This window comes from Oryzias latipes, chromosome 21 (genome assembly GCF_002234675.1).
Source record: "Oryzias latipes chromosome 21, ASM223467v1".
NCBI lineage: Eukaryota > Metazoa > Chordata > Actinopteri > Beloniformes > Adrianichthyidae > Oryzias > Oryzias latipes.
In genome coordinates, this window is record NC_019879.2 from 29570980 (window position 1) to 29586809 (window position 15830).

General features: G+C 40.7%; 1 protein-coding gene across 13 annotated transcripts in view; it reads right to left on the reverse strand.

Moving 5' to 3' along the window:
• The window catches only part of stxbp5l (syntaxin binding protein 5 like), a 160271-nt gene that overhangs the window by 80065 nt on the left and 64376 nt on the right, over window positions 1-15830 (reverse strand). For all 13 annotated transcript variants that reach the window (XM_023950972.1, XM_023950974.1, XM_023950971.1 and 10 more), the window contains exons 3-4: window positions 14520-14601; window positions 2951-3051 (exon numbers count right to left, since the gene is read on the reverse strand). In XM_023950972.1, the coding sequence (XP_023806740.1) occupies window positions 2951-3051; window positions 14520-14601 (183 nt within the window). The remainder of the gene's footprint in view (window positions 1-2950; window positions 3052-14519; window positions 14602-15830) is intronic.

The window sequence follows — 15830 nt, forward strand, 5'->3', positions numbered from 1 at the left end:
CATAAAGCTCATCGTAAGCTTTCTGTTTGGCCTTTGCCACCTCTCTCTTCACTCTACGCTGCGCTTCCTTGTACTCCTGTCTACCTTCCTCAGTCCTTTCTACATCCCACTTCCTTTTAGCCAACCTCTTCCTCTGGACGCATTCCTGTACTTCCTCATTCCACCACCAAGTCTCTTTACCGTCTTTCCTCTTTCCAGATGACACACCTAGCACCTTCCTACCTGTTTCCCTGATAATCTCTGCTGTAGTTTCCCAGTCCCCTGGAAGCTCATCCTGACCACCCAGGACCTGTCTCAACTTCTGCCTAAATTCCTCACAAGTTTCTTCATTCTGTAGCTTCCACCACTTGGTCTTCTTTTCTGTTTTCCCTATCTTCTTCTTCCTGACCTCCAGAGTCATCTTACACACCACCATGCGGTGCTGTCTGGCTACACTCTCTCCTACCACCACTTTGCAGTCATTAACCTCTCTCAAATGACCTCGTCTACATAGGATGTAGTCCACCTGAGTACTCCTACCTCCACTTCTGTATGTCACTCTATGTTCCTCTCTCTTCTGGAAGTAAGTGTTGACTACAGCCATTTCCATCCTCTTCGCAAAGTCCACCACCATCTGTCCCTCCAGATTCCTTTCCTTCACACCAAACCTGCCCATCACCTCCTCATCACCTCTGTTGCCCTCACCAACATGCCCATTAAAGTCTGCTCCAATAACAACTCTCTCTCCTCTGGGAAAACTCTCTATGACCTCATCCAACTCATTCCAGAATCTCTCCTTCACTTCTAACTCACAGCCAACCTGTGGCGCATACCCACTGACTACATTCACCATCACCCCTTCAATTTCTAACTTTAGGCTCATCATCCTGTCTGAGACTCTTTTCACCTCTAGAACACTGTTTACAAACTCCCCCTTCAGAATCACTCCTACCCCGTTTCTCTTCCTATCAACACCATGATAGAAAAGTTTGTATCCTCCTCCAATACTACGTGCCTTGCTGCCCTTCCACCTTGTCTCCTGCACACACAGTACATCTACCTTCCTTCTCTCCATCATGTCTGCCAGCTCTCTGCCTTTCCCTGTCATTGTGCCAACGTTAAGAGTCCCTATTCTCAAACCTATGTTCCTGCCTTTTCCCTTCTCTCTCTGGCAACGGACCCTTCTGCCTCCCCTCTTTCTTCCACCAACAGTAGTCAAATTTCCACCGACACCCTGTAGGTTAACAGCATCGGTGGCGGTCGTTGTTAACCCGGGCCTCGACCGATCCGGTATGCCTAAAGTGTTGTGGATGATTCGCATGGTTATTTTGGCAATTTTTACGCCGGATGCCCTTCCTGACGCAGCCCTCTCTATTTATCCGGGCTTGGGACCGGCACAGAAGTTACTGGCTTGCAACCCCTGTGGCTAGATTTTCTATTTCACATTTGATCAAAAGAATTCAAGCACAAAATGAGAATTTGGTTCACATCAAACGTGATTCACCCGGTGGAGGCGGCCAGTTTCAATGCTAAGTCAGCTCACACTCTGGTTCAGACTTTTTCGACCTGTTGCCCTCTGGGAGGCACTACAGAGGCATCAACACTGAAACAAACAGACTTAGCTTCTTTGTCATGGCAATGACCATGCTCAACTCCGAAAGACACAGAGAAGATTTGCACAACACATGCCAATGCCCTCTTTTATGTGTATATATATATATATATATATATATATATATATATATATATATATACACATATATACACATATATATATATATATACCTGATTATTTTGGGGGGCTGAAGATTATTTTTCTCTGCAGATGATATTGTGTTATTTGTTTAATGAAACTTTGACCTCCAGCTGCCACCGGAGGAGTTTGGGATGAATCAGTACTTCCACCATTAAAAGAGCCTTTAATTTTTTCCAAGATGAGATTTTTATTTCTTCTTATTGTGCTCTAATGACTTCTATTATTTAAAAAGCAATTTCCACTTTCTTTTCAAGGCGAGAATGCTCAGCTTTTAAATAAAACCTTGTCAAAATATCGTAGTTTGAGTCAACGAACAAAGAAAATAAATCATGAAAATTTAACATTGTAAAAAGCCTGAGCTTCACCTCTAAGAAAAAACAATGAGTGAAGGATATAAAACAAACAGTAAAACTATTGGAAGCCAATATTGATCTTGTATAATAATATGCAATATTATTTTTGTATTATAGATTTTAATATTGCCTATAATCTTCGTTAACTCATGTTAAAGGAAGTTATTCTACTTAAAATTGAGAAGAAAGGACTGACACGTTTTTCAAATTTTAAAACATAGATTTTGATTACGAAATTTTTACTCTGTTAAGAAATACACAAATTAAAAACTACAAAACTCTCAAAAATCATAAAAGTAAAAAGATAACGCCTGAATGGGAGAATTATTTAGACTTAAAGACCAAACATACAGATGTTAGATCAAATACTGCTACGCAAAACTGACCAGTTTACTAAACGTGCTCAACAAGCTTCTTAATTCTGGGTTCTACAAAAAGTGGAGTGATGCGATCTCAACACTGATGAGTTGAAGTGTGATGCTGGCAGTACACCAACATTTTTGTTAAGGTGCAATAAATCAAAACTAAACGCTCCTACAGAAGAGAAAGCTGATGCAGTTATCTTTGTGGAGCATGAAGGGCTGGGTGCAGTCCAGCAGCACAACAGAGACAAAGAAGCCAAAGGGTCTGCAGCTGGGGGACCAGCATGGATGTAGCAGACATCAGACGGAGTTAGAAGAAGCAAAAGTCAGAGGTGTGTTTTGTGTGTGTCCATGTGTGTTAGGTAACATCAGCAAGCGTGTCAAAGCCGATCCTCTGCTGCATCCTGCACAGTGACAGCCACATTCACCTTTCACTGCAGCTGTGAGTGCGTGCATGCAGACATGCGTGTCACTGTTGATCAGGCTGAATCTCTGCTTACCTCTCTCTGTTGAATTTGAGGGAATGCAGAACAGCGGGCCGCCTCTGACGCAGATTCCATAAGTGTAGCGTATCATCTGCGCATGCTGTAACCAGAGCTCCCTAAAGGAGGAAACACAGAGAGGAACATATTGATTGATTTGTGTGGAAACACACGTTTAGTGTTCTGTCCTGTGAAAATAATTCAGATATGTGACACTTGAATGTATTGTTCTGCTGCCTGAGTCGGATGACTCCAGACAGTCATCTTGGTAAACGTCTGCGCCATGATGGGGTTTCAGAATGATCCAGTCATTCTGAAATGGAGCATGGTTAGCTTTCCTTTCATTTTGAATGTTTTGTTTGCAAAACTGTCAGAAAAACTGAGACCACAGCATGTTCTCCACGCATATGGAGAACAATTGCAGAATCCACTGTGAAATCACTTTCCAATCAAATTTCCAACTTTAACCAAAAACTAACCCTATGTAGTTCAGGAAGTTTCTCCTGTGGATTTCTCTGAGTTTATCTTGCCCGTGTTAGAGGTTTCAGAAAACAATGCTGGATTAAACACCTTCTTTGTTAACATAAATGGGTCTCTTATGTCAGAATAAGAGGTGAGATGTCTGCGACAGACTGGCGACCTGCCCAGGGCGTACCCCGCCTGTGCCTAACAGTGGCTGGGATAGGCCCCAGCCACCCTGTGACCCCAAAAGGAATTCAGCAGATTTGGAAAATGAATCCATGATGGATGGATGGATGGATGGGTGGATGAAAGATGAGACATGTTCAAAAATAAAAGATAAACCAAATCCAGTTGGCAGCTTTTTTAATTACTACTGTGATGCAGAATTACTTGGAATAAAAAAAAAAAAAATTTAAGTTTTGCAGCGCTCCTTCCTGCAGCTTGACTGTTAAAAATGAGGAAATGAGGCTATCAGAGTTTAGTTTGTGTGGGCATACGGACGTCCTATGGGCACTTATGTTTCATGTGCACTCACCGTGTGTGCAAGCCTTTGCACGGGGTCAATAATAATTCAGTACCCGCTCCTTACTAACTATGCAGCGTTAGAGCACCGTACGACAGCCTGGACCTGGACCACTGATTTCATGAGTGCGTGCAGCGACCATTACCCCGTATGAATACTTCACGATACAATGGTACAGTTGTACGTTCGATTTTAAGGACATCCCTTAAGGTTCCCCTTAAGATGCGGTCCGCTCCTCTCTACGACTCTCCACAGGCCGGGACAACCCAAAACCCACAGCCTCCTGTTCAGGTGCATGAGGCTTGTTGGAGTCTGATTCTGTTGAGGCAGCTTTTTTACCTGATGTTTTATGCATGCTCACAGGTTTCACTCCAGTTCTTTGATCTCCATGTTCTCTAAACTACTTTGTAATGTAGTTTAGTTCTCTAAACTACTTTGTAAAAGTTGATTAAATTGGTACGGAATTGATCATGCAAATCTGAGCTGGAATAGACATTTAACCAATTCTTTTAACTTTGCTTTTTCTTTACAGTGCAACAAGATTTCTTTTTGTCCTAAACTTGTTGAGCAGAACCATTGTACTGAGTACTAGTACTAGGTTATGATTATTGTTGAAAGGAGTTTCATGAAATAACCTTTAGTGTTACAGTTTAACAGATTGCAGGAAGTGAGCAGCAAAGAGCTGTCCAAGCTAACCAATGACCTTTGACGAACCTTCACCTTGCTTACAATCTGCTTCTAGTACAACTCATCTTTGTCATCCAAAGAAATAATGTAGAGCTGAGTGTGTAAATTGAGGTGATAAGTGCCTAACCTTAAACACCAACAAGACAAAATCAAGGACTTTAGGAGACATCAGGCAGGATCCCGATCTCCATCCTTAGAGAAAAGATGAAGGAGGCCGTGATGTAAATGAGCTGAAGAAGAAGGTTGGTTGTGTGCTGGAGGCACTCTGAAGCTCCTGGAGCATCTGCAGCTGCAGGTCCTTTTAGCAGAGCTCCGGCTCACTATTAGAATGAATCTGAATTCTTCTTTACCTCCTTTATTTCATTTTAAAGTTTATTTTTTAGAGTTTTCCTTTGTAATAATAAAAGAAGAATTCAACAAAAGGCATTTGTCTGCACCTCTCTGCAGCTTAGTCGACTGTCATTCTCAGAGCTGATGATCTGCAGCACATCGAGGAAACCAAGAGTCAGACTGTGTTGTCTGAGCACAAATAAAATCATCATGGAACTGATGGAAATTGAGAATGAGAGATGACAAATTTACAATAAAATCCTGTCAGCCGTTTGTGCTCAGAGAAATAAAGCAATTACTGTTAACTTCTCCATGAGGATTTGCTGGGGGGTCAATAAACAGCAAGAATCTTCTCTAGATTACAAATCTCATCATGGGATTAGAGTTTGTAAGCAGTAATGCAATGTTCAGCATTTTCTAACTTGGTCATTTTTTCTTAGTTTTCCTATTTTATCTCCTAAAAAACCTGCGGTTGATGTAAAAAGACCCTAAAATAAGCTTCAGGAAAAGAAAGTATCACACTTAAGTATAGCTCTGTCCATTTAATTTTCAATATACAAAGAATTACTGAAACATGATAACTCATTTGCTCAAAGGTTGTTTACATAAGCAAAGAAAAAAAAAACCTCAAAGTAGCACTTTTTTTTGGATGACCTTGATGTAAAAACAAAAAGGTGATGATGGAGCTCATCTGCATCTCTTAGGTCTTAGAGAAAAGGGGATTAACTGAGGAGAAAATTTACATATCTTTTACATTTTTTTTATCTTTTAAATGTTGTCCTTTGACTTCGACTCACTTTAATCTTCACAAGTAAGATAATTGCCTCCTAAAGGGATTGAAATCACTTTGTACTGATGAAATAAAGGAGTTTATGGCTTTGCCTTTCGCTGCACAACTGCATTTTCTCAGTTTTTATGGTTATGTTTATAATCTAGTTGCTTGATTTGTTAAAGAAAGGAAAGTATTTTTCAGAAGTAATGAATAAACCTAATTCTTGTTTTTGTGGGGATCGGTACAATTTCTGTAGACAAACTTTATTTTTTTCTCTTTATGTACCCATTTTTATTGTTTAGATCCTAATATCTTTCTGCACATCATTTTTTTGAGTAATGATCTAAATGTATAGCATGGTCTGAAACCTTCCAACAGCAGCGTCTGCACGCCGTTACATGGAGCCAGGCAAGAGTGGGCCGTCTTCAGACTGCCTTCCTGATGGATCCGTGCTTTTACTGCCCATTTTCCCAAAGAGGAAACATTGGCAAACTGTTAGCAGGAAGCTGCAGCCTGACAGACGTGATGAGCCTGTGTCTATAGCTCAAGCAGCACGGCAGAAACACACCCTGTTGAGAGCTGCTGTCATTGACGGATAAGGCAATAAAGAATTACTTGTTTTCCTGCCTGAGGAGTTATACACAACTGTTTGTTTCAGACCATAGTGTTTATAAGATATGCTGGAAATGGGTTTTGCAGAAATATGACAATATTACAACAGCAATCTGCAGTTTGGCCTCAAAGGGAGGAACTGGGCTGTGGCTGCAATTGATTAACTGCAAATGACATTTATAGAGTTTTCCCAGCATCTTGAGACATTTGAGCCATTTTTAAACTTTCATAAAGGTCGTACGCTTCACTGACAAGTTGCTAAAATTTTGAGCCTCTTTGCAAAAACAGATTTTTTTCAAAATAAAGAAATTAGTGCTTTAAAGTCCCACTCTGATGATCCATTTTCACAGCGATCTCAGTGGTCTTTTAATTATGATAATGCCGTTTTTAGCCAAAATAAAAAATTCTTACACAAAATAAAAATGAAAAAACTGTCATTAACTGTCATTTTCAGGACATAGTTTCTGCAGAGCAGCAGTAAGTAGTTCATTAGAAATTCTCCTCTGAAATGTGTGCAGGACCGTTGGAGCGACCCCGCCCAGCTCTCAGTTTATGCGTTGTCCCACTAATTTTCATCAGAGTGGATCTTCTACATCTAGTTTACCTAAAACAGCACACTAGTCACTTTTTTTCCTACTATGACAATCAAATGTCCTGAAAAACAGCCACATGATTTCCTGACAAAGTTGGGGGGAAACTGACAGCTCTTGCACGGTATTTTTGTACCTGGAATTTTCATTTCTGATAAATCACAGTTTTGGTTTATGTCTCAGCAATCTCTCACTCGTTTATTTCAGAGTTCTCACCACTTTGACTCACTATATTTCAGAGTTCTGGATACTTAGAACTCTATGACAAGATTACGAACGCTCTTGACTTGGATTGTCTGAATCCTCAGAAAAGTTCAAAAATTCCATCGACTTAAAAGCAATACGTTGGCAAAACTACAACGACATACCATTCTGGATGCAAACTTGTAAATGTTTTCAATTCTTGTCCAACTGTCACAACTACACAAGTCAATCATCTTTCATTGACCTTTACTGAATTCAAAATTCAAAGGGTTTATTGCCATATGCAGTTAGGAAACGGGTTTCCTTTACAATGAAATTCTTCCTTTGCAGTTCACTCTGAATGCCGTTAGAGCATTTAAAGCGGAATAAAACTAATAGAAAATAGAGACAAATATTTACAGGATATCTGAAAACGAGCATAATAAGTAAACATTAACACAACATATTAGCCAAGTTTCAGTAAGTGAGTAAAGCTGCTGTGCAAATTCAGCAGAGTGAATAACTGTGCAAAAAGAGACTGTCAGGAGGTAAGCGGTTTGGTAATGTATTTGATATCGGAAGAGAGCGAATAAAAAGCAACAATTTATGCATTTGTGTCTAAAATAATACTAAATAGTAACTCCAATCCGGAAAATAAAAAATTTCCAAAAGGCAGATGAAATTCACCCCCAAAGCTGTGCTTACACTGTTGTCCAAAAACAGACGACTCAGATTTCCCTTTTTTTTGTCACGCATTTTTGAAACAAATCCAGCATCAGTCAAAGTTTTTTATTTATGAAAAGGTCTTCCATATAGTAAAATAATAATAATAACAATAATCATCTGGAACCAACTTCCCTCAGATTTACGGAGCATGGACTCACTCAGTTTACAAAACATCTCCAAACCCACCTCTACAGACCAGCATATCCACCTTAATTAATTTATTATTCTATTGATTTTTTTTTTGACTAATGTTTCATTTTTGTAACTGAATTTTATAATAGTTTTGTATCTGGTGCCCGGAAAGGCGCCATATAAATAAAATTCACTATAACAAAATAGTAAAAGCAAATTTTTTTTAGGTTTTTGGAAAAACAGAATTCATCCATTGCAGCCGGATCTGAAATGTTCTTAAGGGATGAGAAACGGCACTTTCTACCTTTACAGAGTACATACAATCCGTAGTCATCTTTATTTCAGGAAGTGGTTCTAGGTTTTATTAGTAATAAGTTTGAATGCAAAAATTCAGCTTTACAGTCTAGTGCAAAACATTGTTAACTTCGCTTTTCATTTCCACATCACATGTTTAATGTATCTGTTATTTAGATCAAGTGTTTTTTTTTATATGGGCTGGAGATTTTTGTTCTAAACATCTTATTCACTGATTAAAGAGTAAATGTATTTACACTGAGGAATGTTGGAATTGTCTTATTTAAAACCCGATTCATCACAGAGAATATTTCCTCTAAAGATCCTACTTATGCGGTGTTTTCCTTCTTTGTGTTCTGGCAAACCCCAGATGGGTAAATGTGGAGGAAGAGGAGAGTGAAACGAAGAAAGACAAGGTTGAATGTCAGTTAATGAAGAAATTACTGCAGACAGAGGGAGCAGAGGACGTGAGAGGCAGACGGGGTGAAAGTCAATCTGTCTGTCATCGTGGAATTATCTTGATGGCACCAAAGACGAGGCGCCCAGGTGCAGGCGTGGAGGGAAAAATGACAATGAGCCGAGCTGACAGAAAAAAGCCAGTGAGAAGCTCAGAGATCAGCTCAACACCTTCTTCTGTTGAGGTCCAAATCACAAATAAGTGCATTTTTCTCCACAATCTTAAAAACAAACAATGCACTCTTTGGATTCATCTGTGACTGCAGATTGCTGTAAAAACAGGCTGAATGGAGCTCAAAATAAATGAAGGTAAATTTTCTGATTTTAGGAATTTTCAAAAATCTGAGAGGGGTGAAGCAGCTTCAGGTTGTTTCATCCACACGGTCCATGGGTTATCAGCACAAACCCGAGGATGCTGAGCTCATTGGCTAAGAGTTTTTTTTATGTTGTTCCAAAACTGAACACTGTCTGTACTGTGAAGATGCCCCCCAGGCAAGTTCTAGTTGAAGCTTACAGCACACGGACACGACACGAGGCTGTAAAATATTTAGGTAAATCATTTCTTTACCCTGCAACGCTGCAGTACTGCACCAATGTTACGGAAGCAGGGGGCGACCCAAGTCAGACTCACAACTAAAGAAATGCAGGAAAACAGACCTAGAGTTTGAAAGCAGGTCCAGCCGTCCTCTCCAGTCATGAGGACGGACGACACCAAACCAAAGAGGTTTGCTTACAGTTCTAACAGAGATTACATTATTATATATTCATGAGGTTTTCATGTTTAACAACAAAACTAAATCTTGTTTTTTTTCAATACGATTTCAATATTGGAGAGGTTATGAACTTTAGTTAGCAGATTTAGTAGACTGGGTTGAAGTTCTGCTCGTGAGCATTTCAAAACCCCAGAAAGAGGACCACTGCTCCAAAGATACTGACATTTTACAAGCAAGAACAATAAGAAAAATAAAAAACCGTTATGTAAACTGACCTAAAGCAGCTCCTCCAATTTGCGTCATCTTTACGCTTTCTAAACCCACAGAAGGTGGCCGCAGACGTATGACAGCTGGGACAAAAACAATATCTAATTACAGCAATTGTGTGAGAGAAAGGATAAATGGTTCTAATGAAAGCATGCAGCCTCTGCCTGATGTCGTCTCTTTTCTGTGTTTGTACGACTAACCAGAATAAATCATTTCACCTCACTGGATGTCAGGGGCTGACTCCGACTTTACAGACTGATTAACAAAACTGGTGACAGCCCACAGTGAATCTAAGCTACGAGCTCACTCAGGGGGCTATTAAGTCTGCTCTCAAACGCTGGAAGTCCCAGTTACTAAAAAAACTGAATAGAAGGAAGTTGGGCTTTTTTTAAAGTAGAAAATTCATATATGCAACTATGTAAAACCACAAACAACAATACAAAACCATGGAAAAGAGAATGACAATTCAAGCCGCGAGCGGCGTTGTATGGTCCACAGACACTACCCACCCTCACCCCCCCCATTGCCCCTTTTTGACCCGCCCTCAGAAAGTCCTTCACAACGAATGCAAAAAGACTTTTCAATGCAGCTAGGAAGGGATGGATGGGGTGGGGGTGGGGGGGTGGGGGCACTGAACAGTCAACTACTTTAATTTATTTTTTATTCTGTTCTTAGTGAATTTGACAATTGACACTGTTTTTAGGACATTATTGTTACTTTTTATATTTTTGATATCATTGTACTATCCTCATATTTAATTAAATCAGTGTATTTGGAGCACTGGAGGGAAGTTCCATCCATCCATCCATCCACCCATCCATCCATCCATCCATCCATCCATCCATCCATCCATCCATCCACCCATCCACCCATCCATCCATCCATCCACCCATCCATCCATCCATCCATCCATCCATCCACCCATCCATCCATCCATCCATCCACCCATCCATCCACCCATCCATCCATCCATCCATCCATCCATCCATCCATCCATCCATCCATCCACCCATCCATCCATCCATCCATCCATCTTGCATTTCTTTGACAGTGGAGTTTTTTGTGAACCACGCCCACATTCCTACCATGTTCATTTTGTATGTCTAAAGGCCCGTTCACACCGGGACGAATTTCGCGCGCGATATTCGCCGACGTTTAACGCCTCGTGACTAAACAAAGGGGCACCGATGTGAGTGTGCACACCGACGAGAAAAACGCAGAAAAACGTAAAAGCGTCATTTTTTTAAAAACTCCTCAGGTTCGTTTTTTTGGTTTGACGCGCCGCGTCAAAAACTATACGACCAATGAGAATGGCGCTTTTCCAAACGTGTCTGGAGCTTCTGAAGTTACAGTAAAACACAACTTGGGGGCGCTCAAACACAAAAGTGTCTTGCTGAGCACACATACGTCAAGGCAAAGAAGATATTCGCCAAGTAGCGTCTACACTGCCGCGAAGAAATAAGACGAAGAAGATGCACTCACTGACGGACATTCTAAAATATCTTCGAAAACGCTCATGATACATTTTCAGTTCTTGTACAAGTCGATAAAACTTCCCATGTTTTTCTCTTCTCGTAACTATGGGATTTACCCAAAATCGACGTCTTTTACGGCGTCTTTCATCATTAGGCAGAACAATAATTTCTTCATCGCTGGAGCTGGAGCTACTGGTGCTGGAAATATTCATGTTTTCTTTGTATGATTCTGACAAGCGCGTAAATACTTGCTCTCTTCTTCTGAGTGAAAAGCGACTTTAAGAAGCGTAAAGTTGCGCAGCGCCACCTTGTGTACAGGGGTATTTCTGTTTTACATTAAGCGCCATCTAATGTCAGGGAATGAAATTGCATGTTCGCTCGGCTCATCGTCAGCGAAAATCGCCTGGGTGTGAACACAAAAAACGTGGCGAAAAACGCTGGCGAATAACGGCAGGCGAATATTCGTCCCGGTGTGTACGAGCCTTTAGTGTGTCGTTCAGCTTGATCCAGGGATTCATTAAGTACATTTTCATAATTTTTTGGAAATAGTACGCAAGCAACAGGAAAACGAGCTCACCTTGCTAACGCAGCCCCATGATGCACAAGAAGTTAGGAGGTGATGCATTGAAACCAACGGGCTTAAATCTGTAGAAGATACTAAAGGAGATTTTTCTTTTAGAAAGTCCAAGATGGTGCCCTCTTACCAAAGTCAAAGGTCCACAAAACCTTGGTTGTGGTTTTTGAGTTACTTTGGTGATGTGTGTTGATTGAACAAAAAAGTTGATTTTTTTCAAAAAATGTAAAAATTGGCAAATTTCACATTTTGCAACAAAATGGCCACCAAGCCATAGGTTCTGTGAACATCCCATAATAATTTTAAAACTTCCTTTGGATATCCCTTGTGTTTTTTTGGGAACTTTTTGGGAATTTGGGAACTTCCTCAAAAACACTGAGCAAATGTCAACTGAAAGCCAATTTGAAGTTGAGGCTTGCGTTCTCTGAACTACACATTTTACATTTTTACACACCCACATACAGAGTCGATACCTGCCACAAACACTGGAACCCCTCTCAGAGCCCGTCCACCTCCATTTACCTCATCGACAATTAGATACAGGAGAAGAATGAAGGAAAAGCAACAAAAACACAAATGGAGGAGGAATCACAGAGCAATAACTAAGCAGACGTGCAGCTTTGTGTTTTAGACTTCCCTGTATGACATCTATGCAGGAGTTTTTCACAAATCAAATATTGTTTTGTCGCACAAGCAGAAGAAGTCAATAAACTAATAGAATTCTTCATCTGACAGAGGAGCAGCAGGTGTTTGCCGACTGCATCCGAGAAAAAGGAGAGGACCGATTTTGCAGAAAGAAAAGGACAATTCCTCTCAAGCAGCCGAATCAGATCAATCTGATTCTATCACCAGAAAAGTTGAGCAACAGGCCAACGATGTTCGGAGGGAATGATCAGACAGGAAAAGACTTGTCAAATTCTAAAAATCCTCAAAGCTCTTGAGTTTGTTTGTTCCTGAGTTGGAGGTTATCAAGGCCAACAGATCAGGAAAACATGACTCATCCTGAACTGCTAAAGCATCATTTCCCACTTCCAAGGTGGGACGACTGATCATCCGCACTACGCCAGGCACCACAAGAAACTGCAGACTTGGTCTTTTTCCAATTTCCAACCAAAGACCGCGCCCTCCATGCACACCCACAGCACAGGAGGGCAGGTTTGTGCACAGGTTATCCAAGTTCTCTAAATGAAAGAATCAATTCAATACATAGAAGCAACTTTTCATAAAGGAACAAACGAATAAACAGAAAAAACATATTGTTTTTATTGTTTTGTTTAACATTCTTTACAAGTTAGTTCTTACACAAAAAACCCAAAAAATGATAACGCTTTTAGGGAGAAAAAGGTTTGCAGTTAAAAACCCCAAAAGTACATGGGTCTGCACTCCAACACCAGTGTTAATGCATGTTCTCTCTTGACATACAGAAGCGTTTCAACACTCGTGTTTTTGCAACTGCATCAACTCCTGCAAACATAAATGCTGACAGAGAGCACCTTCACCTGAAAACCCTGAAACGCGGCAGACAAAGTGTGGATAGGATAAAGTGTGACTGAGCATTAAATAGAATTCTTTTTTTCTGTAACGGTCGGTGGCTTTGATGCATACATCCATGCACCATCAGCCGTAGTCCCGCCCATGCATTGTGGGATCTTGACCCGGGCAGGTGCTGTGGGGTTTTGGGTCGTTAGGGCCTGTGGGGGGGTCATAGAGAGGAGGGCCTGCATCTTAAGGGGAGCGCACAGGGGCAGCTTCCTTGAGGTATATACAACCACCTCAAAGGATGTCGTGAAAATGAAACATATGTGTGTGGTAATTGCATCCTTAAGCATAAGACCAATGCAAGTTACATGCACTTATGACTTACGAGTGATGCTGTCGTACGGTACTCTTACCGTACTGGTGAATTTAGTCGTGGGTACGGTGTGAGTCCTGGCTCCTTAGTAACCGCACGCAAATGCACACATGGGGTGTGCACATGACATGTAAGTGCCTGTAGGATGTCTACACAAACTACACTCTGTTTAATCCCCTCATTTCTAACAGTCTAGCTGCCACACAGAGTGCACACTTGTGATGTGAAAAGGACTAACGAGGTCCTTCAGCCGTCCGCAGGTTTCAGGGGTTTGAGTAAATGAAATGACGTACCTGCGTCTCACCTACTTCACCTATACCTAATCAAGTGTTCAGTTTGACTTGTTGCCCAGAGCATGCTTGTAAAAAATGTCCTTAGAAGTTTTTTCTCTGCCACTTTGAGGTCTACAACCTTGATATTTTGTGTGGGCCACCTGCATGCCCCATACAGGTTTGACCTTTTTTTTTTTACCTGCAGACACCCTGTATCCACCAGTAAAGGGCAGTTGGGACTACGGCCTTAGTTAGTTTGGCTTTGACTTACTGACCTTCTGTTCATTTTAATTGAATAAACTGACTGCATAACCCAGAAACAATATAATCTTTTTCATGCTTTTTTTAACTTTGCAGTGATAAGCACCAAGTATATAGAATATTTTTGGACCTGCACAGAATGAAATATAAATTATTATTACTATAGTTGTAGCGTTCCTTAAATCTAATAGGAAAGAAAAAAATGTAAAAAAGAATACGGCTAACTGGTTACAAGGAAGACAGGAGGATGTTAGGGTACCTAAGGGAAATGTCTACTTTTTGGGGTAGAATGCAAACCAACAAGCACAAATGGGTCAGCTCCATGTTTTTTGTATCCCAGAAGCCCCAGAATTTATAGTAAATAGCTCAGCACTTCAAGAACACATTGATGTAGTTCTTAACTTACCTCATTGATGAGGAACTGAAGCTGAAGGACAGCGGCGCCGCTCTCGTGCTGACAGTAACAGTCCACACCAGGTCGGCCCAGTCTGAGCACATCACAGAGTCAAGGAAAGAACGTAAAACATGAAGATGTTTGCAGAAGGTTTCTGCACTGCAGTCAGGTAAAAAGAAAAAGAAACAATCAGCAAAATTTCCATTTCCATTTAAAAACGTTTCAAAGTTGCCTAAAATTTGAGAAATTGCAAATTTCGGGAAACATCTTAAGGTTTTAGTTCTGTTAAGGTTGGTGATGTGAGTTTGCCAAAGGCGTTTGAGTTTCTTTCTATCCTAATGGTCTTACAAAAAGACAAAATTATAACCGGAATATAAAGGACAAAGGCTCGTTTGCACTGAGCCAGCATCATCGAGCCACCAAACCATAAAGACATGTCTGGTTTTAGACTTATGGCAACGTGCAATCACAAAGAAAGGCAGGGACCGCATGAAGCAGTCGATAAGTATTTCTGCTGTGAATGCTCACACCGTAGGAGGCTCTTTGAAGGCCTAAATGAAAACAGCCCTGAGGAAGGTGTGTTCAAAAGGTCATTCCTGACAGTCAGACTTGTACTTGTTGAAACTGTTCAATCTGTTTTCTTTACAGTATAACTGCACACCAGGTTCCAGCAGAGTATTAGTCTGTTTATTGGAACTAAAGATGTTTAGTTATCGCCAGCGTCCTCTTGTGTTTGTAGTATTTAAAAAGTGTCGAGCGTGGATCCTAATCCTTTGAGACAAGAAGAAAAAAAAAGGGTTTTGATGAATATTGGTCCAGAATTAAGGTTAGTTAGAGTGAGAGACCAAAATAAAAAACTACGCATCTTTAGATGTGCACTCTGAAAGACCGTCTCCATCTGTGGTATTGAAGAGCCAACTTAAAAGGGAATGGTAAATTTAAACATCTCTCTGTCAGTCCATGCCATTCTTTCCCCGACAGCAGGTCTGTGTGCACAGCCCTTTCAAATACATCTGGGGACCGCATCAAAACGCTTGAGACTCTGTCAAAACAAGATCGAGTCAGACAGCGCTGCCGGAGCCTGCGACAGGAGAGAGGAACATCAGTAGTCAGAAATACTGCCAGGGCCTTTGAACGCAGCAAAGTCAAAGGAAAAATGTCACAGATTTACATCCAAACACTGGCAGTTTGGCACAGAGAGATACTTTAAGGGGAAGAAGAGGCAAAACATTGCTTAATGGATGCACAATTTAATATATGAACACATCTGTGCACTATTAAGACTGGAAACAAGGAAATGAAGTGTTATATTCTTATATATTC